We start from the raw sequence: 27,351 nt of genomic DNA on the forward strand, positions 1-27,351 counted from the left end.
CTGCCTGAATTAAACATTTTCTACATCAACGATTTCACTTTCACCAAACCTGCAAGTTGACAACACCGTGACGGCGTGTACAGAATACTTAAGCTGATAGATTGCAGCAACCAAATGTTATAGCCAAAACTAATACGACACCTATACGCTTCGAATCCCTGTCATGGTGTCACCTTCACCACCTTGAGAAATGTCAGGAAGTTGCCGGAAATTCAGACTGAAGGATCATAGAGAACTAATAATTACTCTGAAAGACTGAAACCTATCCTGTGTTGAAAACTTGCAAAGGTATGAATGCTTCGGTTTTTCCCTCTGACAGATCTGGAAAACTGCAGTATACAAAAATAAAAATCAGTAAGGCTATCTACAATTCTGCACAATCAGCAGTAGTATGAATGCTTCAGTTCATCTCTCTGATAATCCTGCACAGTACCCGTCTACAATATAATTCTGCCAACTTATCTGCACGGGCTTCAAATTCAGAGATGAAGATGTTCTTCTAGTCATGAATTTGTGCTTCAAGAACAAGAAGACCAAATGTTAGTGCCGCACTGACCTCTAACATGACGCTGAATGTCACTGCATGGTCCAGACCAAAATCCCACCATTACACGGGCTAGTGGAGTGGTGGACGCACACGCTAGGGATCGCCTGATGGCAAGGGAACCCGCTGCCACATAGCTAGTGCGTGCGTGTTGCTTCTCCGGGGCTGCTCGGTTCTGTTAAATGTCAACTTCTGACTTGAAAGATACCCAGCAAGTTGCACCTGTCATGCTCCACTTGCATACAAACAAATTAGACAGGGCCCTAACATATTTTTGTTGCTAACCGGTTGGGCTTCTTGAATTCAATTGGCCATTTCTACATAAAAATCAGCAAAGTGACCAACTCTATCTACTATATGCAAACAGCTTCTCACATAAAATTATTCAGAAAATTGCTTAAACAGCTCATGAACCATACAAATGGCAACGGGAAGATACACAAGTTAATTGAAAAACAAACCCCTCTTGCTCCATCTATTTCTCCGAGCCTTGCGAAAAATTCAGCACAAGTGCTATGTAGTATGTACAGACATTCAGACCAGCTTACAGCGCACACACTTACACCTTGACGCTGCTGGATTCTTCGCGCTCTTTCGCGGCACAGACGGGCAGGGGGACGCATGCCTGATTACCTTGGCACCACATGTTCAGAGACAGACTAATAGCTATTATCACGTACTAACCAGGTGTTCTTGACTGCTTATTAATAACCATGACACGCAGCTCTCCACTCCATGTCCTGATGTCCACGACTCCACGTCCGGTCGGCGTCGGGGGCCCTCTATTGCGCGGCCGCGATCATGGACGACGACCGGTGGCTGGGCCACGGCGGCGGCGGCGTCCACGCCGGGCGCTTGCGCGGGTGGTGCTTGGGGCCGTGCGAGGCCACCTCCAGCTCCGAGGTCAGGATCTCGAACATCACCTGCACGTCCCTGTAGCCACAGGTCTGCACGTCCTCGTGAAGCTTCAGTATGCTGCCGCCGCCGCCTGCAAGAGGAGGTTCAGGGATAAGGGTTTTGTCACTGTCATGAGTCGTCCCAAAGGGAAAGGATTCAAGGATCAAAGGGAATTGCGATAGGGAGGCGTCTTTTGCGTCCACTTTGTTTAGTGGAGGGAAAAAGGCGTGGAATGCTGGCCGCCTTTTGACCTTCCGATTTTGGGTGGAGAGGAATGAAATGTGCGCTGTTGCTGCTAAAATAGTGGATTATTCGTGCTGATTGCAGTGTTACTTTCTCTAGTCTAGCCTATAAATTGTAGCAGTATTAGTAGTATGACGTTTGCTTTTGACAAGAATCTATAGATTTCAGCGAAGACCGGAATTCATTCCACTATCTAAAGAAAAAGGAATCTCTCTTGTCTCCCTCCAATTTGTTGAACACAACCTTTTTTTTCTTTTGTTTTTTGAGAGGATATGTTGAACACAACTAGTGTTATGGGCCTTGCTTGCATGCAAAAGGCCCATGGGACCATTATGAGACGGAGGGCCTTAACTGGCAATACAACCCGACTTTGTCGTGGGAATGAAGGCCCACATCCTAGCTTACTGTACCAATTGCCAAGCTACCAACCAAGTCTTGCAAACAACGAAAAAACGGCGGCTCAAGGAAGAACGTCGTCCATGGCAAGCTCTAGAAACTTGAAAACCAACAAAACTATTCTATCATCAAGAAGGGAAAAACAAATATGGAGAATAGAAGATGATGAGGTAGCATCTCTTCCAACCGGAAGCTCAAAACGAATGTACGAGATTCTACCGAGACAGCAACTCTCATACTTCACCGAGTTCATCCTTATCTAGTACTACCGTCCACTCTACTCTCCCGGAAGTAGGAACATTTCCTCCCCAAGTTCTCACCACCAAGCTTGTCTGCATGCACTTCTCGTCCGACATGGCTTTATTCGATTTCGATCAGGACTCCGGGCAAGTCGAGTCTTTTCTTTTCTTTTCTTTTTTTGAAAGGAAAGCAAGTCGAGTCCTTTACCGAGAACGAGCACCATCCACAAGTCAGGTCACTGCCCCCGTAGGCCGTAGTGGCATGGCTTTCCGCCGCCCGGCATCCATGACAACGCCAACGGACGGCCGGGGACAGAAAGGAAAGCGGCTTCCACGGCGGCGGAAAGGCCGCGGCCCCGTCACCCCCGCCTGTCGATCCCTCCATCAGTAGTAGGCAGTAGCCACGCTGCTGCTGCATCCAACCTCCAACGGGAAAGAAAAGCGGCCTCCACGAAGACGGAAAGGAGCGGATCGACGGCAAGGCTCCGATTCGAAGCGAAGCGATGCTACCTGCTTAGCTTAACTGTCTTCGACAGGGACCCGGCATGATTTCTGTACGCTCACGGAGGCTAGCTAGCTACTCTTGTTACTAGACGAACGATGATGTACTGCTAGTACTACTGATAGATCAGATCAGTGTCCTACTCCTACTGCTGTTGCTCCAACGGCTGGGGTTGTAGACAAGTTGGTAGCGAGTGGTTAAAAAAAGTTGATGGGCCGGGCGTACGCGCCGACGGCATTATCTACCACTGGTTGCACTGTCCCGACGTAGCTGTCCGGCGCCGCGCCGCCGTAGAGGAAGGACCTCGCCGCCGCACCGAGAGAATCTCTCGGCTGCGGCTCGATCGGGGCCGGGCAGTGGCTGCTTCTGCTCTCGGCCGGTGCCGCCGCAACCGCAAAGCCCGGGTTCACACCGCAACAGCGCTAGCTGAATCATTGGAGGCCCGGAAGGCACGGCACTACACACTTGAAGGAAGGGACAACGAGATCGGAATTCAGAACAGGAGCTGCAGCGAAACAGAACAGAACACTTGGCCTGCGGCCGTCGCTGTTCTCGGCTGAGAATTCAGGTTCAGATTTGCGTGTCGGCTGAGCTGAAGGACGGAAGGCGATGCGCGCTGCGGATCTGGGATAAGGACATTGGATGATGGGGCCATGGGGGCTCATTACTCATTGCTCAGCATTGGTAGTTTGGCGGAGGAAGATCTGGAGCTGGCACTGATGGCCACCAGTGGCGGTACGGGGGCACAGTACTGGTTGGTTGGGGAGCCTACCGGTCGACGTGGTCGCCCATCCGCGACGTGACACGTGGCAGTGCCGATTCAGTGGATGCAGAGCTACCGGTATTGGTACCATGGTAGTAGCAGGGAATACAAAACCGCTCGATAATCGTGATTATCGGTGAAATTTATCGTTACCGATGCTAGCTGAGAACGTAAATCGACTGGAATTTCGCTAGATTTCAATGAAAAATTCAAAAATTTAAAAAAGTTTATAAAAAGTAGAGAACTTATTTTTATAAAAAACTAGACCTTCTCTTGATTCCAGAATGTTGTCACATGTTGAAAGCAACAATTGTTTGCTTAGGAAAAAAATATTTTTATCTAACTACCCGTTACCATCCACTAACTCATGCGATTAAGGCCGATTTTCGTACGATTAAGGCCGATAATCAATATATATGCGGCAATTATCGATGATGCTGCAGCTGGGAGCGAGGGAGTTGATCGTGGCGTCGATAATCGAAGAGACCGAAGAATGATTAAATTGATATGCTGAATGTCTTCATGTATGGACTATGTGCTTGCTAAGTTTGTATGTGGCTTGTATAGACTATGTACTCTTGTTTCTATACACTATGAGGTTTGTATGAACTATGCACTCTTTTATTTCTGTGAACTATGAAGTTTGTATGGACTATGCACTCGTTTGTTTATATGAACTATGCACTTCGTGATTTGTATATATGTGCAAATTTATGTGCTTTATGCAATTTTATGGGCAAAATATGTAAACATGTTTATTTCTTAGGCAATTCTATATGCAAAATTATGCATGTATGTGTAATTTATCTAATATAATATAATACATAACCTAAAAAATTAAATACTATCAAACCTTTATTTTTTTTCCACTGCCAAAATATATTTTCAGTAGGCGAAGCGATAAATCGTTCAATTTGCATCGATTATCGATGATAAATTGTTGAATTTCATTTTTTTGAATTTAGGTCTCTTTACCAATCGGTTTTGGCGATTTTTCACCTATTTTCAACTGATTATCGTTATCGAAGCTCACTGATAAATGCTGTATCGCCGGTAATGTAACGCTTGGGTAGTAGTACTAGGTACTGCCACCAACAGTGGCAAGATCTCACTGTTTGGTGCTGCTAATTCCTTTGCAGGTTCGCTGCGAAGTCTCTGTCGTCTCGTATTGCACTGCACTGCACTGCACCGTGCCCACAGGGAGGTTGACTTTCTCTGACAACATTAATAGCATTGGTTACCCGGACTAAAGTTAAGTCCTGGTCACGTTGAATCTTTGAATGATAATAAGAAGGACTAAATATAAAATAATTATAAAACTAATTATATAGATGGAGGTTAATTCGCGAGACGAATCTATTAAACCTAATTAATCCATCATTAGCATATATTTACTGTAGCATCATATTATCAAATCATGGGCTAATTAGGCTTAATAGATTCATCTCGCAAATTAGTCTCCATTTATGCAATTAGTTTTATAATTAATCTATATTTAATACTCTTAATTAATTAGTAACCAAACATTCGATGCAACAGCGACTAAAGTTTAATTCGTGGAACCAAATACCCTCTAAGGTTGGTGTGGTAGTACACCTCAGCCTATGCCACTTTGGAAATCCAAAGATTTTTTTGGGCATCACTGCATCAGACACCAACCAACCAATGCTACTAGAGGCTCTTTTTTGGTTAAAAGCTAAACTTGGATCCACACGTTACAAAGCTTAGGGGAACTAGAACTTTGGAGAGAGTGTTAGTGGGAGCTGTGGAGGCGACAAAGGGAAAGATTATTTCTAGATGGAACTTAAAAGGTCCGATTGACTCAGCACGGCTCTAGTCTCTGCTCCCCAGTGGAGAAGAATCACATTCCACCGTGGATAAGTGCTTGCCGGGTGGGGAGGCGAATAGTCAACGAAGTGAAGGTTACGGATCAAACTTGCTCAAGAATTTACTGGCTCTATAAATTAGCACTGAATATCGATGGTTTCTAGAGGCAACACGGTTTTGAGAGTGACTGATACTTTCTCACTAACGCCAGGAGAATGGCAAGAAATTTTGTGGGCCAAGTAAATCGGCAAAGTTTCTTTTACAAAAGTCGTTTTTTTAAAAAAAAAACTTCTGGAATCTTCAAAGAGAAATAGGGAAAACAGGTTAAGAAGAGATACGATTCGCATGCCCCTAGCGTTCATGGATACTGATGCTGTTCAACGGAAATAAAGATCACCGACACTCGTGTGCTACTTATCTCGTTGCGTGTTGTAGCTCAACGAACTGAACGAAATATCCGTAAACTAAAACTAAGTGTGATCAAGAAGACAGTACTCATCAAGGTGCAAAACGAGAACAAACGTTAGGACGCAGATCGTTTCCAGGAAACGAAAGAACTCTTCTTCGAACAGAGCAAGCCCGGGGGATCAATCGATCACGACGCCCAAGAACATGGCCTGCGAACTAGTGGCGACTGGCTTGGCCGACCTCAAAGAATTCCCCCCGCATGCAAAGCCAGCACTTCACCGGCGACAACTACAAGGCACCTACCTACTCGATCGCAGCCATTCGTGCCGTGGTGAAGGTTGAAAACTAGGGCGCTGGGATGGGTGCCGCGTACCTGGGTTGCGCGCGCGGACGCGGGTGGAGACGGCGGCCCACGCGCGGCGCGCCGGGGAGACCACCTTCTTCCGCCACCACGCCATGACAGCGCGCACGGGCGCCGGGATCCTCGCGGCGGCCAGCCTCGACGCTCGCTCCCCTCCGGTCTCCCCTGTGCCCGCCTCGCTCGCTCGCGCGCGCGCCCCGGCCTCTGCTTCTGATGATCCCGCGAGGTCCTCTTCAGCTCTCCTTCAGCGCGCGGCTGCTGCTGGTGACCTGGTGCGGCTGCAACTGCTCGTTGCTGCCGCTGCTGCTGGTTATGGAGAGAGAGGGCAGAGCAGCGTGTGCTGGTTCGTTACGGCAGTTTTATTGGCCCGGCCGCCGCCGACGGCTGCTGCTGCCTCTGCGGTTTGGATGTGCGTGCGGCCGTGCGCGTCCTCTGCTTTTTATCCGCGTGCCTTTTTGCGAGGTCGGCCGGTGCGGGTACCCTGCCGCCCGCCCGCCCGCGGCCGCTGGCGAGCTATTCCAATCCCCACCGGTCACGGCCAGCCCCGCGCCGCCCGGTCCTCGTGGCGCCACGCGAGCGGAACACTTGCGAACAGCGTGCGTGCGAGCGCGACGGCGAACGCCTCCCGGCTCCGACCGGGCGGCCGGGAATTTGACCCGAGCGCGACCCGCACCGCCCCTGTCCCCGTGCGTGCGTGAGGTTAGTCTGGAACCGCCCGGCGACCGCGACCTAACCTTCGGCGGCACGCTGGTGTCACGGTCCACCTCTCTCCTTCCGTCGTCAGGGTTAGTTAGGTATCCTGCTAAAGTTTGACACGGAGGCTGTTTCCAATAGGAACGTGTGTGTGACTGTGCTGGGTGCACTGACGGCGTTCCTGACTCCTGAGCATGTACTGGGATGATGGCGAACTGCTAGCTCCATTATTTGGCTTCCAGAGTTGCTGAAAATCACAGATCCAGGTGGGGAGCGATTAAGAAAAAAACATCCATCACAATTTTCTCACACTCTGATTCCTCTGGAGAAATCGGCTTCTTGCGTGCAGGCCACAAGAATTCGTGGATTCGGCGCCGTCATGGGCTCAAGATACCTACCTGTGTGTGGTGTGCTGATCCTGCGCTGCACTAGGCCAGTGGCCAGACGATTGCACAGTCGCATGGAGCAGCCTTGGCGCGACGTGCCACTTGACAGGGAAACAGAAATCCGTTTCCTCCGTTTCAGCGAAGATTTGCTCGCCCCGATCGTCCGACAACAAGGAGTAAAGGCGTTGCCCTCCGTAACAAGAAACGAAGGATTGGTCACCGGTGCGAGCTTTGGCCGAAAAGAAGAACCACTACGAGCACTGTTCCGCCCACTCAGGGAAGCGACGAGGAGTTGAGGATGCGCAAGAAACAAACAACCCGTCGGCGACGGGCAGGCGAAAGCGACCGCGGAAATCGGGTGGCCGGATCAGGGGCTACCGCTCTGAGATTTTGTAGGATTTCGATCAGATCCTCACAAGTCTACGAACGCCCGCCCGCCAATGACGACGGCGTCGAGACGCGAGTCGTTCGCGGCCGCGCACGGGGCGGCGCCGCCCGCCTGCTGCTCGATGCTCGTGCTCCATCCCCTCACGCACGCGACCTGCCCATCCCAAATTAGGCAGCCCGTAACTGGCATGCGCGCGCGCGCGAGGTTCACTCCACGCCTCTCCTTTCCTCGCGCGCTTGCACACTCCTGTGATTATAATGGGAAGTGGTCAGAGACGAGACCGAGGAGCTAGGCTAGGCCGCAGAGCGCCGATGGATCTCAAGGAAGGAAGGCAGGCGAGCGGTGGCAGGGCGGGCGGCCCCCCGTCGCGCCTGACGTGCAACATGGGGCGCCCGCGCCGCGTGTCCTTCGCCGTCGACGGCCCGCCCCAACCGCAGACGGCCACCTGCTGCACGGCGCTGCAGAGGGGCTTCGCGCCCGACAGCCGCGTGCAGGCGCGGTACGCGCCCGTGCGGACGCCCGCCTCGGCGGCGCTGACGCAGGTGGGCGAGGACGACGACCGCCAGCCGCAGTCCGCCAAGAACCCCGGCGGCGGCGGAGGTGCCGAGGAGATGGTCGCGGCGGCGGGGGCGGTCCGCATGTGGAAGTCCGCGGTGGAGGACGTGGACGTGGCGCAGCTCGCCGAGACCCCGCGGCTCCGGCGCAGCGGCGGCGTGCGCCGGGACTGGAGCTTCGAGAACCTCCACGCGGGCAAGAACGCCGCCGCCTAGCTCCCTCGATCGTCGCCTCTGCATAGGTAGCCAGCCTGCAGCAGCCCCACGCAAGCACACCCCGGGCGATCTGATGAATACAAAATTTAGCCATCATCATTGTTCAATGCAAATACTAATCCCATCCGTTCTAACTAATCAAGCTTCTCCCTAGACGTCCACACAGGCTGCAGTAAGAACATCCAAAATGTCATGCAAATTACTCGATTTGAAACCTGCTGACCATGATTGGCTGTCGCAAAATTTGTACATATTCAAGTACTATGTAATGTTTTTGTCCAGTGGGGTGTATATATTTATCACCGTAAAAAGGAAGAACAGTGTACCCTGGAGAATCGAGCAACGCAGAGAGGAACCTCACTCTTCTGGTGAGTCATGCCTTTTACTGTTACATGCGGAATTCAAGCACAGTGCATTTTGGCAGGAAACGTTCTTGACCTGTTAACCACACTGAGATGATACCAACTGATGATATGCAGTGCATCTAGCGTCATTGTTTTTCTTCAAACGTGACTCAACAAAGCGAAAGACCACCAAAGCAAAACACAGGAGGATCGAGTTAATCAAAAGGCAAAAAGACATTCAAAAAGGGAAAAAAATTTTAAAAAAATGCGCCGTTGCCGGGGATCGAACCCGGGTCGCCCGCGTGACAGGCGGGAATACTCACCACTATACTACAACGACTTGGCTGATGAAGCTCGTTTCTCGACATCTCAAAGAGACCGGCGCCTGTATCTGGTGCTCGACGACTGGGAGAAGGGGTACAGCATCTACAGACTGCAGGGTGCCAGTCTGCCCGAGGACGACTTCCACTGCACCCCCAGCCCGGACGCACCCCCCGCCGAGTCCCCGCTCGTCCGCATCGAGGCCCAGCACTCCCTTCCCCTTCATGGCCCACGGCACCAAGATCTTCGCGATGTAACCGTGCTCGATACCGAGACGCTGGGCGCGTCAATGTTCTCCTACCTCCAGCCGTAGCTACCGCCCCCCATTACCCACCGTGCGTTGGGATCCCTGCGGCGTGTGCAGCAGCGGGTAGCTCTCCCGGTGCAGCGGCCGCGTGCGCTCGAGCAGGCGGAGCACCCACGGTCTGTTGATCTCGCGTAGCACTAGCACGTTCTGGAGCTCACTGCGAGATTCCCGGCCGGCGGTGAGGAACCGCGGCGCGCGGTCGTGGACGCCTTGCGATGCTCCCACCGCCAGTAATCCGGCCGCTTGTGGCGGCGCCGGCGGCCGCCGGCGAACGCGGACGGGAACGGATGCCATGGGGAGAGCAGAGCAAATGAGGGACTAATCTTCTCTACACACGAATCCCGGGTCCAAACCGGGCGCTTCCATTGGGCCACGTCGCTCGTTTTTTTTCTGGCCGTCGGATCTCAAGTAGTGTCTGCTTTAGCGGTTGATCTGGGGCCTCGCTTCCCGACCTTCGCGAGAGCCGCGCGGCGGCCAACGCCTCGTCCCCCACCTCGCGCCCGCATCCTCCTGCATTGCTCATCCACCCGTGTTGCCATCGCCTGTTGCAGCTGATGCCTCGCACTCCACCACGCGCACCTTGCTACTCCTCCTGACGGTCGCGGCAGCTCCATCCATCCTCGAAAAGAGCCATCACGCTGCACGCGGACTCTTCCTGCGCCACCTCCCCGCTGCTCCCTCCCTTATCACTGCCGATGCCCCTTCTCCTCCACCGCGTGCTGCAAGTGCTCCGTCAGGAGCCGCTCCTGTGCCCTATTCGCTCGCTCGCTCGGCGCTTGAGATCGTCGCCGGCGCGAGCAACCCCGGGCAGCAGGTGGAGAGGGTCCACGAGTGCCCAGTCCGTACGAAGGCATAGCACTTCGCGTGCGCACGAGCTGTTCGGCGGAATGCCGCGCTGACCGGCCGCATACCACCCCGAGATGCACTCCAGATGGCAGCAATGTTCAAGACGCTGGAGGATGACAGTGCCCCAAGATCCCGACGGGAACAAGATGGCCACAGGCGAAAAGGAGACAGTCAGATGGAAGCCGACGCCGACGAGTGGAGTGCACAGGCAAGCTGTAAGTTTTCTGTTCCTTACTCTACGGTGTTCTACCTCCAACCGCTGCTAGCCTGCTGCTCACGAGATCCTTCATGATATGTTTGAAAGGCAATTGTATTTTGTTTGCTTTGTAATTCAAGATTAGATGCTATTGATTCAATTCCTTGTGTTAACAGGCCCCAACTCTTTTCAGGCCATCAATATTTTTAGGCCACAATTTTGCTATTGGGGAAACATTTCCAAACTGACAAGTAAAATAGACAAGCTTCTTCTATTTCAATTGTTGGTGATTTGCAGGAAGAAAGGCTTCTAGCATTGATCCATCTAGATGAGATCACTAGGTAAAATGTCAACCATAAGTATGGTACATTTTTTGTCCAATAAATTATCTCTGCACTTGCCATTGTTAATATAATAAGTAAGAAGCACTGAATTACATAGAACAATTGCTCCAGCAAGAATCATATAATCTTCTTTAGTTTAAAATAAAGTAGAAGTACCTTTTTGTTGCCACTGTGAATTTTATGCCTCAGCAAAAACAGATGACATATTCATATATCTGCATTTTTATTTGACTCTCACAGTGCTCACTGCCAACTGCCAAGCACGATGTTTATCCAGGATTTAGACCTTAGGCCATTGCTCGTATTTACACCAATCTAAATTATTGAATAGATTATTATAAAACTGTTGAGGAGTGGAAGCTATTTTGGAGTTCTATATATTTATCTCTGAAACTCAGCATCTTATCATGCTATGTACCTCTTACATAGAGCACCTCTATTTTGTCAAACAAATTATTATGGTATATATCAATCTCAGTAGTTTGATTTACATAACTGCTCACATTTGAAAATTAGTTATAAATACAATTTCCCACAATGCAAATTATATCACTTTATCAAGGACCAAACCACCTCGAAATAGTTGAGCAGTGAAATGCTCCTTTGCTAGGATTACTAGCAGGGGTAAAAAAAAAATCCATAGTGCAGATCTTAGCAAATAGATATAGTGACATAGATTATGAACGTTGAATAACATTTTGTACCTATTATACTATATTTGCCTGTATTTACATATTTTTCATAAGCGAATGAGCAGATACACTTAAGCAGTATGCTAAAGACATACAAGAAACTGAAGTGAAAAAGATTCATTCTGAGGATAAACACAAGCAAACTGATATGTGCATTGTGCAAGACTAAATAGAAAATGGAATTAAAGCTATCATCTTACTTGTGCTTTTATGGAAAGGCCTTCTACAAAAATGTAAATATCATGAATTATAACTGTTCCGTTTGCACGGAATTGAAGCTTGTTTTCTACTGTGATTGCTACAGCCACCACATCAACCGCGTCGATCTATTTGCCCTGATGTTGCCTTACTTCTGTGTGCCTTTCTACTAATCATCCTCTCCACCTTAGTGACATCTGGATGGACAGTGTGAGTGGGATTAGGATGTCATATAGATGAGATAAAATGCAGGGGAGAGAGTTGATGACGTTTTAACATTTTCTGAGTTGCATGGAATTGAGCAATCCAGGCATCTGTTGGTATTATAATTTCAGTTAATCCCGTCCCCTCTTGAATTATGATCGAGCAAAAGTAAAACTAAGCTCCCTCAGTGCTATTTCAATAGTGACACTGTCATTTCCTTGCAGGAGGCAATCTGTGCAGTACCCTGACAATGTTCCTTTAAGCTTTTACCCTCTTGTATATGCTGCTTCTTTCGTCATGATCATTTAGCTCTAATTTATGAAAATTTACCATTGCAAATTTTATGTCTCATCCTATGATGTCCGTGATGACAGAATACAACAAGCCCACTTACCATCCTGCTTGTGTAATGTGCACTTTTCAGATATTGCCAGCAGGATACTGTCAAATATACCATGAAGAAGCCACTTACATGAATACAGAAGCTACTGAGAATAATTTGAAATATATTAACCAAGAGCTTCACACTAAAGTTTTTTGAGATTCAGTTCTGCCAGCAAGTCTTCACAGTTAATTATATTTTTTTTGTTTGTATATTGTTATACGATAAATAAAGTGATGCATGGAAATTTGTTATATTTGATCCCAAAAGGTATTTTGTGTCACCTGATTATAGTCAATTAAAGCTTATGGTTACATCAGAATTTTGCACTAATCTTATTTTATTGTAGTGATTCAACACCTTTCATTCTTTGTGCAAATAGTAAATAAAATACACAAACTGATCATATATCAAACAGGAAGTCTATTAAAAGACGCAATCCAGGACAAGGAATAGAACACGAATAATTATATACCAAAAATATGATAAGGAATAGAACACGAATAATTATATACCAAAAATATGAGGTACATCATGCCAAAGAAACGTTAGTGGTCCATTTTGCAAACTATGGGGTGGTTCGGCAACACCGAGCCTGCTTTCTAGTTTGCAAATATTTTGAGGTTTTCTGCAAAAGATTGGGTCGCGATCCAATCTGGGGGGTTCTACGAAAAAAATCGGATCGCGATTAATAATCGCGATCCGATTTCAGGTTTATTGTAAAAAGTTGGATCACGATTAATGAGCGTGATCCATTTTAGGGTGTTTTATGCAAAATACTAAGGGGTCATCTGTAAGACTGGGAGGCGGAGCGACACCGGCGGGCTAGTCAGCGGTCAGCCTTTAGCAGTAGACCCGGGTACGCATCCGCCGCCGGCGGCCTCCTGGGCCCTGGCGCTGGTCTGCTTCAGCCTCGACGTGCTCCGCGGCGGCCCCGATGACCAGCCGTGGTCTTGGACAAGAGTCGACGACCCTGCGCCGTTCGCGTCCAGTCTTCGTGCTCGTGCAGGCCTGGAGGCCCCGCCGCCGGCGAGGCGCGTCGTCGTCCCTACCACCAAGGTCCCCAATACCAGGGCGTCCGGGAGAGCACCTTCGCCTTCGACACCGAGGCGCTACGGTGGGCGTACCGTACATCGGCGAGTGGCTGCTGCGGTTCCGGGGGCGAGCCTGCTACGACCGCGAGCTGGGCGCGCTGGTCGGGATCTGCCACTACGGGGAAGGGCCCGGCGCCTCTGCTGCTGCGACGTGCAGCCGGTCGCTGGCGATGCCCGCCTGGAGGCTCGGCGCGCGGGGACGTGTTCTTCGACGCGGACTCCGACGGCCACGCCGGCGCCATGCTCGTGTAATACATGGGCGACAGCAGGTTCTGCCTGCTCGACCGCCGAGCGGGCGAGGACGACGACTCGGGCGACCCGCGCCGCCGCCTCCGCGTGGTGGAGATGACCTCCTTCGTGCTCAAGTACGACAAGGCTTCAATTCTTGCCATGAAATAACTAGCAGACACCTTGCTCGGATTTGAAAGAGCAAACCAAACAATATTGCAAATTTTATTTGTCTTAGGGTGTGTTCGTTTCACCCCTCTAAAACCCGAAACATCTAAACTTTAGAGGTCCGGCACCGAACAGCCCTCTAATTCAGCCTCTAATAAGACTGCGATTCCTCTAAAGATTTTAGAGGGGGGGAGCACTCTAAAGATTTTAGAGGGGTCTAATGCCAAACGAACACACCCTTAACGTTGATACGGTAAAAACAGGTTGATGATAAAAAAAAGAGCTGCGAATGAACTCTCATTTATATGAAGCAAATGGTAACTTAAATTAAGCATCTCGTATACTTTCGTCTATGCATGCGTCGGTTCGTCTATTTGCTGTACACATGATCCAACGAGCGCCACAACCGAGCTCTGGAATTCAAAATCTGTGTGGGCTCTGAATGAATCTTTAGATCCTACAGACGGAGAGAACAAGTAGCGAATGAAAAAAAATGAAAATAAAAAAAAAGAAAAAAAAAGCTCTAACTAGGGAATACAAGAACTCAAAACAAAAACTGGTGCCCTTGGTCCTCACAAACGGTTGCTGTCTTGACCTCGGGCAGGCTAAAAGAGCTGAACACCAGACTTCAGTTTGTTCTGCTTCCACTTGGGGAGCTTGTAGAACGCCGCCCTCGTCATGCTGAACTTCTCTCTGAACTCGGCTGACGATAAGTAGGACTGCATTCCGTTGAAACAGTAAGTGAATGTCATCATCTAATCTGACGAATGCGAAATGGAAGATGGGTTACTCACCTCTCGCTTGGTCACGTCGATGTCGGGGACAGGATCTTCAGCTCTGGTCGTCAGACGTTCATATGGGTAGATAGTGCGCCCTTCATCATCTTCTGTCTCATTTTCGCCTACACCACCGTCACCTGTGGCACATTCCTCCTGTATAGCCTTCTCTGCCTCAGAGCTCGCTTCATTTTGCAGAAGTTTCAGGGACAAGAAAGGTAAAGTACTGAACATTTGAACTTTCATGATCTGGCAGAATTGGAAAGCAAAGAGTAGTATCTGTACCTTTTACTGACTTTGGTATTGTACTTCTCATGGGAACTTCAAAAGAACTGGTGAGAGAACTGATAGCTGACTTTTTGGGTGACACCTTTGATTCGCCAGATTTCGGGAACAGCTTTCTGACAGCAGGAGGAGGGGTGGAAAGATTCCTGGTATTACTCCTGGTATTACTTGGGTTCTCGAAGGCTGATGTTAACACATTGAAGGCTGGAGACCTTCCTCGAACACGGGGACGGTCCGGGCTTGTGGACATGCTTCTCGAGCGCTGAGATTTATCTTGTCCCGAGCTTCTTCCTGTAAATGCAGGTGTTCGTCGTTTTGGTTTCTGAAAACATGGAGATGGTTAGAGTAAAGTTGTTTTAGATAGGGCTTCCACTCAGATACTGTTTTCAGTCAGCCTGCATACCAAACCTTATGGTCAGCATATCTTAGGGCTCATTCATATGGATGATAGTTCTAATTAAAATGCTGAAAATTATAGTTCTAATTAAAAAGCTGAAAACCTGAATCTGAATAGTGGATTCATTCATATGCCCGCAGAAGAAGTTAATGGTCCCATGCACATAAGCACAGCGAAATATGGATATTGGTAAAACAAGAGTACAAATAAAAAAGGAGAAATAAAGAGTATATCTCCATGAATAAAATTTTGGGACCCTCCGTCCTTTAGGTCTCTCTCTTCCTGCTATACTAGTACAAAGACTCATGTACCTCGTGCCGGTTGTTTCATTGAAATAAAAACTATATGATAAATAGATCTTTTGCAACCAAATATTGGAAGTGAATCTGATCTAAAATTCACAACAATTAGGTGGAAAATGATTTCCACCAAAATATTGGAAGATGATTTGACAGACTTACATTCAGTGATGGAGGTGCTCTACCCTTGAGGACGGCAAGTTTCCTCTGGTATGAACTACCATGCATCTGCAACAAAAATTCAAAAGTGGTAGGATGCATTTAATTTCCAAAAATAAATTATCAGGTATAATTAGGTGTCAATCTCATGGAATATATGTGATAATTCACAATAAGCAGGTGCAGCACACATAAACTACTTACCAAAGATTTTGCCGAGTCCCAGTTGAAGAACCTGGTAAAAAATTGTGGCTCACTGCCTTCTGACACAGTGAATATTGGAGTCTCTCGTGAAAGTTTTTCCATAAGGTAATCAAGAACAAGAAATTTCTGGCAGTTTCAGTGAGAAAGAAAGTAAGAAACCATTTTTTTAAAAAAAATCACGATTCCTAATTAGACTATGCATGGTGAATTTTGTTTTTACCTCTCCAATATCCATAGCTTGAGATTTTACTTTGGCATCTACCTCCTGGCCAACCCAAACAAATACGTCCGAGTGACAATCAAGAACGAAAACATCCTCTGTCACCAGATCATCCTGAGTAAAATGGTGTATTTCTTTGACCTGACCAAGTGTATTTGAAAATAAAAGTTCGTATTAGACATTTCATGAACACATGCAGCCATAAAACTTGACATCTTTGTTTTGCTTACCTTTATATTGCCTTCATCACCCCCCAATATCAAAAGAAGTGTCAGCAGATGTTGAATAATGAGCTGCACCTAGTAGATCCTTAGAATACAATATATAGTATTACCTTTGGCTACGATGCATGAGAAAAGATGAGGGTCACTTTCATGCTCTCTTCCTACTTTTTGGTTCGTATACTTGGATTTACCACCCAGTAGTTCCCAGAATTGGTCGGTTTCTCTCCCCTCCTTTTGTGACCTGGAAGGCAAATCTGGCTGTATACAAAGAAAGAGTCAAGACAACGGATAATCCAGTGTATCCAAATAACTACATAACACCACGGAAGTTGCTGTGATAATGAGCGTGGCGAAGATAATAGTGAGGGAACAAACATTCAATATTTATCTTTGTTAAATCTGAGTTCAAAGGAACACCAATACATTGTTTCCATGCCACCCTATCTCAATCACACCCATACATTAAAGAAACACCCAGTGCACCTAGAACATACATATAGAAGCCACTACACATTTGTAAGGAGCAACTAAACCAACAGTCCAGTAGAAGTGCCCCCCATTGATGTGCTTTTTATAGTTTTCCAATACTAGATTGCAAACAGAAAATATAGGATTACCACTACACTAACAATATGCTGGCCTAATAAGAGAACTGCATATGTCATTTTAATAAAAAGAGAAAATTAGAGTTACAACATGTTCTTTGGTTTGCAGGGGAGTCAATCAAGGTTTTCCATTGGTACCAAATTACTGATACACCAAGCAATCAGTAAAGCTGCATAAGTAAGATTCATATTTGCTCCAATAAGGTAGAATATTCACACCTTAATCACATCTAGCTGCCTCTCAACCAAGTCATGATCCAGTGAGGTCGTAAGGCTGCCAGTCCATGTGAATACAGTGTTTCCATTGTGTAGAATGTAACAATAGGACGAGTTTAAGGACGAAGCCGTCTAACAAAAAGGTGAAAGAGATGAAGTAGCTCATTACTAAGATTTTTCACATATATCTTTTACAAACAAAAGTATATGACCCTGGACATACTGCATCTACTTGAAGTGCTTGCATGTTTTCTGATCCTGAGCCCTGAATTCGGAACAGTGCAATCCCACCATCAGAGTAAGTGTCATCTGCGTTACCATTTTCAGCAATGAAGTTCTTGTATCCGGAGCTAAGGCCACCCTACATTGAAGATTCAGACAGAGAAAAAGGATGGAACATTCAACTTGATGTCTGTCAGAATGTCAGAACAGGTCAAGGATTTTGACTACTAAGTTGAAGCAAACCTTGAACACTTGAAGACTCTGAAATATGACAAAGAACTGAATTGGTTCTCTCCCTTCATAAATGCGAGCCTGTGCATAAGAAAAATGTATTAGAGACTGACATTCTGAATTAATATACGAATAACCGGCTGATTACCTGGACAGCCTGGAACTTTGCAGCCTGAACCATCTTACTAGCCAGAGACATTGCTGACGCCCTCTCCACCTGAAAGCAATTAAGATCGTTCAGATGGAGTAACATGCATCGAGAACACATTAATTGGAAATAGGCAGATAAAGCACTTTCAGAATTATCAAAATCTCTCTTCACTTACAAATGATTTATGTGCATTCAAATTCCACAGATCATAAGTAACGATGATTTTGGGCACTCATATTATTACCTCAACACTCTTCTTCCCAAACCAAGTCCCAATAAGACATTCCTCCTTGTCGTCTCCAGAATATGTGTATTGGAAAATGTAGCAATCTCCAGTGTAAAATTTTGATTGATCAGGGGTTGACAGAAGAGCCTTGTCATTTGCATTTACACGCCAGACCTGAAGCCAATATATAGGACATGAAACCACCACCAGAGTTACCGCAAAAGTAAATGGATGTAGGATATGACAAACTTTTGTCAACAAACTTTGGTTGGAGGGCGGACATCAAAGGAGACAGGTGTAGATCGAGTTTGGGGTACCAATCATCTGTATAAAATATTTGTATACATGTATACAAGGACAAGGTAGTTTCCCGTTATTTTGCAGGAGTGCAGTCGAGTGGATAGAACGGAGTGTTAGAAGGGACCTAGAAACAGTAGCAAAGCCTTTTGTCCAAAGCAAGTTGGGGTAAGCTAGAGATGGAACCCAACAAGAGCCAAAACAAGGAAGATACCTAGCACCTTGTCAAAAGATCTATAAGAGTTAGCAAAAATAATACCTGTAAATGGCCTGTGCAATCAATATAAGGCTCTGGTTCTTCTTCTTCTTCTTTGACAGGTGCAGCTTTCATCAAGCCTTTAACATCTAATCCTTGACTTTTGAGGAGAGCTGCACGAAGAAATGATGGATAAATGCGTGGAATTTGGCTTGTATATATACCATGCACCGGAGACAATATGTAGACAATAACCTGCAACTTTGCCTCTTCCATCCTCAGATGATAATTTCAAATCAGGTGTGGGTGGCCACTCAACAAACTTTGACTTGAACATGACTGTTTCAAATCCCTCAATCACTTTGGTAACATGTGATTTTGTTCGGCTACCATCAATGAGTAGTTTCTGTATAGAAGCAAAAAGAACTGAGTCGCAGAGAAGCATAATATCAAACATGAATATTGTTTAAACAACCATCAAGATTTTTGTAATGCAAACAAGTAACCTCAGCAGCTTCACTCGCACCCTTTCTTTCTTGCAAAGAAGTATTTCTGCCCATCCAAACATACACTTCAGCACCGCAGTCGAGCAAGTAGCATTTGTTTGACTCAAGTAACTCACGCGCCAAGGAGTCAAAATTAATTTGCTCCGGCTTTCCCTGGTTAACGCTGGGAAGTCAAACAAATTATCCAGTCAGTTTCTCAATATCAAGAGAATATTAATCTAAAATAGGTATAATTTAAAGAGAAGATTATTATTCTTGTTGATAACTAATATGCTGATATTTTGTGGACATGGGAATAATGGCAGTGAGTTACCGTAGCAATTTAACAACAATTTCACTCTCTTCCCCACTATCCTCTGAAGGTGACTTCTTTGGAAGAGGAGCGAAGCCACCAAACAAAGCCCAAAATTCACCAGCTTCAGCATCAGCCATCAATTTCCCATCCTCTATGAGAGAAATCTAATTTATCATTCATCGCATTTGTGATTCTAAATATTCTAGGTACATTAATGATTTGCTTACCAACCGCTGCAACTTCACACTTTCCCTCATGGAAAGTATCTTTGATATACTGCACAACTTCAAGAGCTTTTGCTCTCTCTTGAATGCAAGAGTTGGAACCATTGAACTGGAAAATTTTGGACTTGGTATCCAAAATAAATATGTCCTCATGGTTAAGGGATGAACGAGCAAAAGGAACCTAGTCGTAGAATAGAAGCCATAATCAGGAAATGAGCAAACCTCAATTGGGGAAAAAACAGTTATTTTGAATAGATAGCTTGCCTCTTTAACATGGACTACATGCTTTCCTTTGCACACATATAAGCGGGTAAAATGTTCCTGCTCATTGACTTCTACATGGTTGAACCCAGAAGCTACACCTCCTGGCTGTGGCATAATGCAAGGCCTAAAATATGAGAGAAGCTTTTCAGTTTCATTGCCTTGTAATTCCCGATACTGGACAGCACGTCCTCCAAGCGCAGCATCAAGCTCCACAGTTAAAATTGCAGCAGTTCCAGCCTCATCCTACCAAAAAAAACAAGGGGTATTTTTGGAGAGCTATTAGTTAACAAAAAGACCTGTATAATAGCCCTCAAGAGAAAAATGAAGTAATGCTGTATCAAGTGGTTTGCGAATCTACCTGACTAGTGTCTTTACCAAGCCAATAATGGATGTCATGGCGAAAGGAACCATTCTTTAATGCTGTTGTCTGCACGGAAAAATAAGAAACAAATATTCAGTGCAGTAAACATAAAAGCAACACTGAGATCAACCGTAAACAGATTGCACTATCATAATGAGGGATTCATGGCCGTGAAGCATATGATGCACCAAAGTGATAAATGGTTGCCTTATATGATATGAGAATGAGAAATAGAAAACGAAAACAAAGAAAGTATTTTTATCACAGATTTCTGAGAGCATCAAAGCTTTTGTTTCACGCTCGATCAAATCATTTGCCTTTCAATTATAATGCACCAGTAATCTTCCAAAAGAAAGGACATGCATAACAAGGCATTAGTACATCCGTACCTTCAAGATGACATATGAATCACCCATGTAAAATTTTCCATGAGCAGACGTTGGCACGGGAACTGGCTTAAAATTCTCAATACGCCATACCTCCAGGCCACTAAAACTAAATTAAGGAGTGCAATGCTTGCACAATGAACTCTAATGAACAACAATAGAGAAACAGTGGAGTGTTCATTTGGGTAAATGACTAAACTGGATAGAATCGTTGTTTCCTCAATCTTTACTCCAACTTCAACAATATATCTACCCTTTTAATTTCGTTATAGAGCTGAACACTCACTTCATGTCAGAGAAAGTTATACTGTGTTAGACATTGTAAGTTTGTAACTATCATGGCAAATACTGAAATCGGGACATCCGAATAACTACTATGCGTAGCGTACAGCATTTAGCAGCATATCACAGTAAAATCAGACATAGTTGACCACAATCACTACATGGGAGCAAAGAAAAAAACAATAAAAGTGCAATTCAACAGCAGAACTGGCAAACAGTTTATGCAACTTCTCTATATTTCTCAGACTATCCAGAAGCATGTTTACTGTACGATTCGCCCAATCGTTCTGTCTTAACATACACACTTGTTTAGTCTAATATAGAATTATGCTATGGTCTCAAAATGTGTCAATGAGATAAAATTGTCAGGCATGATAAAAACATATGATACAGGGAAGCCAGAGAAAAAAGGATACTCCTTTTGTCCAGCCCCACGGAAGGCCGGGTCCAAATCCTTCATAGACACTGACATGCTGGATGTTGCTGAAGAACCCTCGCCTGATTTTGTATCAAAAGAATGCCAGCATTACGCAATAAAAAATTGATTGCTTGTAACAACATAGCCCGCAGGAAAACATAGTGTCTAATCAATTCGCACAGACTACAGAAATTGGAAGGGGAGGGGCTGGGGAGACGAAGACGGATTGCGATCAGTCTCTCACCTGGAACCGGGGTGCTGTTCTTGTCGATCGAATTGGGAAATTCTTGGGAGGGAGGACGAACCGGGGAGGGGTGGGGGGAGCGGGGCGAAGTAGATGGCCATCCGCGAATGACGGATTCAGGAGAAAGAAATGGTAAAATGCGAGCGGCGAGCGCATGCGTCTCTTCTCATCTCCCCAGCTTCTTCACAAACTCAGAGCGCATCTTACGCCGTCGGTTTGCCACTTCGGCTCCAGCCGAACCATCCCAACGGACTCTCTCTCTCTCTCTCTCTCTCTCTCTCTCTCTCTCTCTCTCTCTGGATCCGGGATGTGCTGCAATGTCGGGCCGGAACGTTTGTCTCGAAAAAAATTAGCCCAATCGTTTTACCTCTAAAATCGGCCCAACGGACGACTGGGCCGCGAAGTTAAGCAGGTTTCGATTGAGAACCGACTCAAGCATGTTTAGACTAAAGTTTAGTTTTATCCCAACTAAAATTTAGTTCATAAAATCCATATAATTCGAAGTAAAACTTAATTTCACCTATTTATATGCTTCATCCCACCTAAAGTTTCTAAAGTTTAGCTCATGGATCCAAACAGCTATGGACTAAAGTTTAGTTACTAGTCACCTAAAGTTTAGTCTTTAGTTCTACGTCTCACACTCTTGCTTTGCTTATGTCCAATCCACATGCATGAACAGTGAGCACCGCAACAGTCTTGGGAGAGTTTCAGTTCAGCAGCCAACAAATTTATAAAATATGCATACGAGTAATAATACAATCTTTGCGTATGATCAATAGTCTTTTCTCGACCAATCATTACCAATAGTCTAGAAATGGTTGCACATTTCCTTTCTAATTCTCGTTCCTCTAGAAGGAAACCAATAAAAAAAAGAATGAAACAATCACACCAACACTGGATGTACCCTACGGCAACCCACACTCCTTGGGGAAGCCGCCATCGGGGAACCTCGCGGAGTCGGTGCAGTAGTCGTATATCGTGTACCTTTCCTGCGCCTCCCTCAGCTGCTGCTGCTGCCTCACGTCGTCCAGCCCCGCCGCGCCGCCGTCGAACCAGTCGCCGCCGGATGGGTCCTGGCCGCACTCCCACGCCACCCCGCTCGGCTGGCAGCCGCTGGCGCGGTAGTTCCGGAAGTAGGCGGTGAAGGGCGCCTGCGACCAGTCCGTCTTGACGCGCCCACCCTGCGTCGCCCAGTCGTCGGCGTCCCAGAGCACGCCGTTCAGCCTCATCGGCTGGTACACTGGGAACGGCACGCCGGCGTCCCAGTGGTTCTTGAACTGCCGGATCGCCATGTTGTCCACCAGGATCCTGAAATGAACTCATCATCAACTCTTTAGTGTTTCCCTCATTTCTCAAGAAAAAAGTTCAAGAAAAGAAACTGCATGCAGGAGAAGGGAGAGGCTTACAGGATCTGTTCTGAGTTCCAGATGATGGAGTAGGTGTGGAAGTCTTGAGTGGGGTCGAACCAGAGCCGGTACTGCACCTCCCTGCCGCCGGAGCCGTTGGCGAAGATGTTGGTGTGCAGGGTGTACGGCTCGCCGGTGACGTTGCCCAGGAACTCCAGGTCGATCTCGTCATGGATCTTCCACTGCCCTTCAGAAATCAGCTGCGTATATGTTCCCCACGACATAGCATAGTCATCCAAATGTTAGTCAGAGAGGAACGCATATGATCATTCACAAATCAGCATCATATATATCATCCATGAATGTCAGAGAGCTTGCAGGTCTTTGCATTGCTCACTCACGTAAACCGTCGTGACGGTGCCGGCGGAGTTCCCGGCGACGAGCTTGATGTCGATGTCTATCCTGGCAAAGAGATAGGAGCTCTTGGAGCGGAACCCCGACCCCATGACGCGGTCCAGCGACAGCCCGATGGTCTGGTCGCCGTCGCTGCCGTTGATCAGCTGCGTCGGGCCCCAGAGTATGTCGACCTGGTCCGTGATGCGACCGCCACCGGCAGCCACCCAGGAGACGGCGGCGGCCATCATCGTGAGAGCCGGCAGGCAGGCTAGGAGGCGCGCCCTAGCCGGCGCCATGGCTCCCGCGGGCTGCCGGCGGCGCGGAGTTCTCAGTGCTGTGACTGTGGGAGTGGCGTGCGGGGGGCAGCGAAGCACCGGTCAAGTGCCGGGGCTATATGCAGAGACTGGGCTGCAGCCGGCAGGTGCAGGAGTACCAGGGTCAAATTCCAGGCAGCAGGATCGATCCCCTCGAACTCGGCGACGCAATAGGTTATTGTTTGGAAGGTGTAAACAAGCTTGCATCATGGCTGGCATACGAAGACCTAAGCATTGAAAAGGATGGGAGACTCATGGCTAGAGGGGAACGAAGCGAGAAGTTGACCTGATTTAATGTGCTGGTCACATGCATGCGTGTCCAAGGAGCGTAAATGCGTAGGCATGGCGGCTTCTGATTAGGGTATCTAGCTAGGCTTGCAAGAATGCAAATTGAGGAGAGGCATTGGGGTAATGTGTGGTGCTGGTGCAGATCCTCCTCCGGGCAAAATCCCTGGACATATGTACACAAAATATAAACTGAATTTTTGTAGATCACCAGAGAATATAAAACTCGGGATTAGGCTTGTGGTTTTCTCACGTACTCCATCCGTTATAAGTCGGTTTGGTAAATTTAAATATATAGATTTTGCTATGTATCTAAACACAATGTGTATATATAGATGTATAGCAAAATCTATGTATTTAGATCTGCTAAAACGATCTATAATTTAAAACGGAGGGAGCACATGAGATCAGTGTCACTGGAAACATGGGGTTGGGATCCTCTCGCGAGAAACGATGCATCTTTTGCCCTGCAGGTTCACAAATCAGTTCGCATTACCTGTTGGTCGAGTTTTACACAGTTTTACTGAAGAGCGCAGCGGTGCATTGGTTAGAATTCCGAAGACTGGATTTCCTATGAAGCGCACCCTATCCAACTGAATAAAATGAAAAGAAAATCCTTGAGCATGTACCAGGCCAATTTCACCCCAGCAGCGGGTGGAAGTGCAGTACGCCCAAGCCCAACACTAGAGCCGTGACCTGCGCCGAGCGTTACATACCAGCCTCGGAGGCCGTGCGCGCGCACCTGCCCAGCTGCTCGGCATATGTCCCCGCCGGCCCGCCATTGGTGCCTTGCCTTGCTCGCACGCCGTCACGTCTCTACTGATTGCTAAAAGCATTTAACTAGTAGCGCTCCTGCTACGTGCACGGAGATGGTCTGGTTTGTGTTTCTTCGGCCGGCCAGCGAGACAGGAGGAGCCAGCATGCTGCACCTGCACATGCTGCTGCAAGCCTGCAATGGCGCTGGCGCCTGTGCGTCGTCGCTCCACCCTCTTCCTCGTGACGTCACGACCTCACCGTCAACATGCTCACCGTCGAGTGGGATCGGTTAGGGTTTGGGCTTGAGTGGCAGCTTCCGGCGGTGGTGACGACGGACGGCATGTGCGCGGAGCTGGGAGCCGGAGCGGCCGCGCGCGGCGCCGCGGCGGGCGGGCGGGCGGGCGGGCGGTAGGGGGACTGCTGCGCGGTGAAAAGTGAACGTGAATTCGTCTGTTGTTCTTGGGGGTAGTAGGGTGACGGTGGGCCGGCGGCCCAATAGTCGGCCTAGCCAAACAGCGGTGAGCCGGTGAGAGGAAAACGCGGAGGACGACGACGGACCATCAGCACAATATACTGATTTGGGCCCCCGGACTTGGCGTTCAGCCGTTCACTATCGCTGCCTGGGTGGGATCCTCTGTTTCTGCTCGGATTTGAAGCACCCACCAGTGTGGCTTCCATCCATCCGTGCGCTGCGCCAGTGCCCAGTGCCAGTGCCCAGCGATCAAGTTGCGTTGCCGGCTGGAATAGATAATCCATCAGCGGATCTCCTTCTATTTAGTGCAGCTAAGCAAGCTATCGACGTGCGATGCGATGGCGAAGCACGAGGTCATGCGAATTGCATTCACGCAAAGCTACTGGCTGCTCCTGCGGTCAAGGAACGCTCAATGCTCCGCTCTCTGCTTTTCCAAGGAAAGCGAGGCCTAGAGGCGTGGATGTCTCTGATCAGAATAAATAAAGCTCTTGAGGCCTTGCTGTTCCAGTAAGATGACAGGGTGCATGTAAGCTGAGTTTTGAGATGGAGGAGAGAGAAGAAGAGAGAGGAAAAGCCGGTTGTAAGGTTACAGCCGGTTTCAGCCGGTTTCAACACAGGGACTAAGAAAACTTTATCAAAGAAACAAGTGGATCATGTATTAATGGTAAAAAGCTAATTATTATATGAATAGGTTGAGAGATAGATTGCAAAGCAGCCGGCTGTTCCTTCAATGGCCAGGCTACTGAACTGAACTTGAGTATAATTAAACGATCACTCAATGCTTCTCACAAATCTCTTTCAACCAAACGAATGATATTATACATGTATTCTTTCACACCAAAGAATCGATGAATATATAAACAAAGAATGAGACCAATGGATTCTATAACCTAGCATATGCGTGTAACCTACCCCAGTGCTCCCTCTGATCGACTTCGCAATCAAAGCGCGTCTTGGCCCATCTGGACGCTACGGCATGGAGCACTCGGGCGGGACGCCCTGCGGGAACCGCTTGCCGTCCGCGCAGTAGTCGTACACCATGTAGTTGTCCCGCGCCCACTTCATCGCCTGCTGCGCCGCCGCGTCCATCTCCTGCCCGTACCCGCCCGCCGCCGCCGAGGAGGACGACGAGGAGGAGGCGTCCGCGGCCGTGAAGTTGCGGTACTGCGCCGCGAAGGGGGCCTGGGTCCAGTCCGTCTTCACGCGGCCGCCCTGCGTGGCCCAGTCCTCGGCGTCCCACAGCGAGCCGAACAGCCGCATCCGCTGCGTCGACGGGTACGCCACGCCGCGGTCCGCGTGGTTCTTGAACTCTCGGATCGGCGTCCCGTCCACCAGCACGCTGCGGTCGGTCGAACCAGAGGTCGTCAGCTCGGCAATCCACGGGTGAAAACAATGGGATCCTGCTCCTGATCGCGATGTGCTGAAAACTTACAGGATGTGCTGCTGCGTCCACTCGATGGAGTAGGTGTGGAAGTCGGCGGTGGGGTCGAACCAGAGGTGGAACTGCTGCTCCTTGCCGCCGTTGCCGCCGGCGAACACGTTGGTGTGCAGCGTGTAGGGCTGCCCGCTCACGTTGCCCAGGAACTCGAGGTCCACCTCGTCGTGGACGTCCCACGGCCCCTCCGAGATGAACTGCAGGAAAGAGCAAAGACCAGTTAGCAACCCGTCGCGAAACGCGTCAACAATCGCCTACCGGATCGGCTGGCTTACGTAGAAGGTGGTGACGGTGCCGGCGGAGTTGTTGGGTACGAGCTTGATCTGCACGTCGGCGCGCGCGAAGAGGTAGGTGTCCCTGGAGCGGAACCCGGAGCCGGAGGTGCGGTCCAACGACAGCGTCAGGACCTGCCCGTCCGGCGACACGCTCCCGCGCCCGTCGCCCCACGTCACCTCCAGGCCCTCGTCGATCCTCCCCGCCGCCGCTGCCGCCGGCAGACCGATGCCGCAGCAGAGCCCCAGGAGCAGCGCCGCCGCCAGCACGCGAGCCCTCGGGCTAAAAGCCATCGCCGTTGCTTAAGCCTCGCACCGGCTTGCCGAAAGAAATGCCGGATGCGTGTGAGTTCCGATTTGGTGGTGGTGGTGGTGTGGTGATCGATGTGTGTGTGCGTCTCGCGATGAGGATTATATATAGAGTTTGGGGGCAGGGGTGGTGCTTGGGACTTTGGGAGGGAGGGGATGGATTGATCGAGGCGCGTAGCAGCAAAGGGTGCGGACAGACAGTGCATGGGGGCGCGGCGGCTGAGGCGCATGTTCGCGTCTCGTTCCGGGAGCTCGGCTGGCAGTGAGCGGGAGGACCTCTCTCTCTCTGTGCCCGCGCGGGTGCAGCTGCGCGAGACGACGACGCTGGGGCCCGGCG

General features: G+C 48.4%; 5 protein-coding genes, 1 long non-coding RNA gene and 1 other non-coding gene across 9 annotated transcripts; 2 read left to right on the forward strand and 5 right to left on the reverse strand.

The window, feature by feature from the left end:
• Window positions 1–925: 925 nt before the first annotated feature.
• LOC112899627 lies at window positions 926–6,652 on the reverse strand. Its single transcript, XM_025968169.1, has 2 exons — window positions 6,193–6,652; window positions 926–1,532 (listed from the first exon to the last, which is right to left on the reverse strand). Exons 1-2 carry the CDS (start codon window positions 6,275–6,277, stop codon window positions 1,327–1,329), a joined length of 291 nt encoding a protein of 96 aa, XP_025823954.1. The 5' UTR covers window positions 6,278–6,652; the 3' UTR covers window positions 926–1,326.
• A 1,019-nt stretch (window positions 6,653–7,671) lies between these two features.
• On the forward strand, window positions 7,672–8,730 carry LOC112901198. The gene has a single exon (XM_025970053.1). It carries the CDS (start codon window positions 7,905–7,907, stop codon window positions 8,415–8,417), a length of 513 nt encoding a protein of 170 aa, XP_025825838.1. The 5' UTR covers window positions 7,672–7,904; the 3' UTR covers window positions 8,418–8,730.
• A 299-nt stretch (window positions 8,731–9,029) lies between these two features.
• TRNAD-GUC lies at window positions 9,030–9,101 on the reverse strand. The gene has a single exon. It is a non-coding gene; the product is annotated as a tRNA-Asp (tRNA).
• A 160-nt stretch (window positions 9,102–9,261) lies between these two features.
• Window positions 9,262–14,051, forward strand: LOC112899913. 3 transcript variants are annotated; one of them, XR_003230128.1, is made up of 3 exons: window positions 9,262–10,450; window positions 10,729–10,772; window positions 11,772–14,051. It is a non-coding gene; the product is annotated as an uncharacterized LOC112899913 (long non-coding RNA). The 3 variants fall into 3 exon arrangements; XR_003230126.1 differs by having other exon boundaries at window positions 9,263–10,450; window positions 10,729–14,051; XR_003230127.1 differs by lacking the exon at window positions 10,729–10,772 and having other exon boundaries at window positions 9,263–10,450.
• Window positions 14,013–21,634, reverse strand: LOC112899911 (villin-4-like). The gene is made up of 23 exons (XM_025968570.1): window positions 21,430–21,634; window positions 21,184–21,265; window positions 20,489–20,588; window positions 20,097–20,165; window positions 19,739–19,981; window positions 19,478–19,655; window positions 19,269–19,401; window positions 18,956–19,118; window positions 18,705–18,855; window positions 18,513–18,622; window positions 17,975–18,130; window positions 17,728–17,796; window positions 17,592–17,660; window positions 17,350–17,487; window positions 17,130–17,258; window positions 16,416–16,563; window positions 16,312–16,322; window positions 16,082–16,222; window positions 15,862–15,987; window positions 15,661–15,726; window positions 14,803–15,124; window positions 14,536–14,702; window positions 14,013–14,460 (listed from the first exon to the last, which is right to left on the reverse strand). The coding sequence occupies exons 2-23, from the start codon at window positions 21,237–21,239 to the stop codon at window positions 14,347–14,349; spliced, it is 2,859 nt and encodes a 952-aa protein (XP_025824355.1). The 5' UTR covers window positions 21,240–21,265; window positions 21,430–21,634; the 3' UTR covers window positions 14,013–14,346.
• A 564-nt stretch (window positions 21,635–22,198) lies between these two features.
• LOC112901730 (xyloglucan endotransglucosylase/hydrolase 2-like) lies at window positions 22,199–23,519 on the reverse strand. The gene is made up of 3 exons (XM_025970698.1): window positions 23,177–23,519; window positions 22,836–23,035; window positions 22,199–22,737 (listed from the first exon to the last, which is right to left on the reverse strand). Exons 1-3 carry the CDS (start codon window positions 23,465–23,467, stop codon window positions 22,335–22,337), a joined length of 894 nt encoding a protein of 297 aa, XP_025826483.1. The 5' UTR covers window positions 23,468–23,519; the 3' UTR covers window positions 22,199–22,334.
• Window positions 23,520–25,702: 2,183 nt separating this feature from the next.
• LOC112901731 (xyloglucan endotransglucosylase/hydrolase protein 24-like) lies at window positions 25,703–27,149 on the reverse strand. The gene is made up of 3 exons (XM_025970699.1): window positions 26,709–27,149; window positions 26,431–26,630; window positions 25,703–26,337 (listed from the first exon to the last, which is right to left on the reverse strand). The coding sequence occupies exons 1-3, from the start codon at window positions 26,997–26,999 to the stop codon at window positions 25,968–25,970; spliced, it is 861 nt and encodes a 286-aa protein (XP_025826484.1). The 5' UTR covers window positions 27,000–27,149; the 3' UTR covers window positions 25,703–25,967.
• Window positions 27,150–27,351: the final 202 nt, after the last annotated feature.

Source organism: Panicum hallii, chromosome 7, assembly GCF_002211085.1.
Source record: "Panicum hallii strain FIL2 chromosome 7, PHallii_v3.1, whole genome shotgun sequence".
Classification (NCBI taxonomy): Eukaryota; Viridiplantae; Streptophyta; class Magnoliopsida; order Poales; family Poaceae; genus Panicum; species Panicum hallii.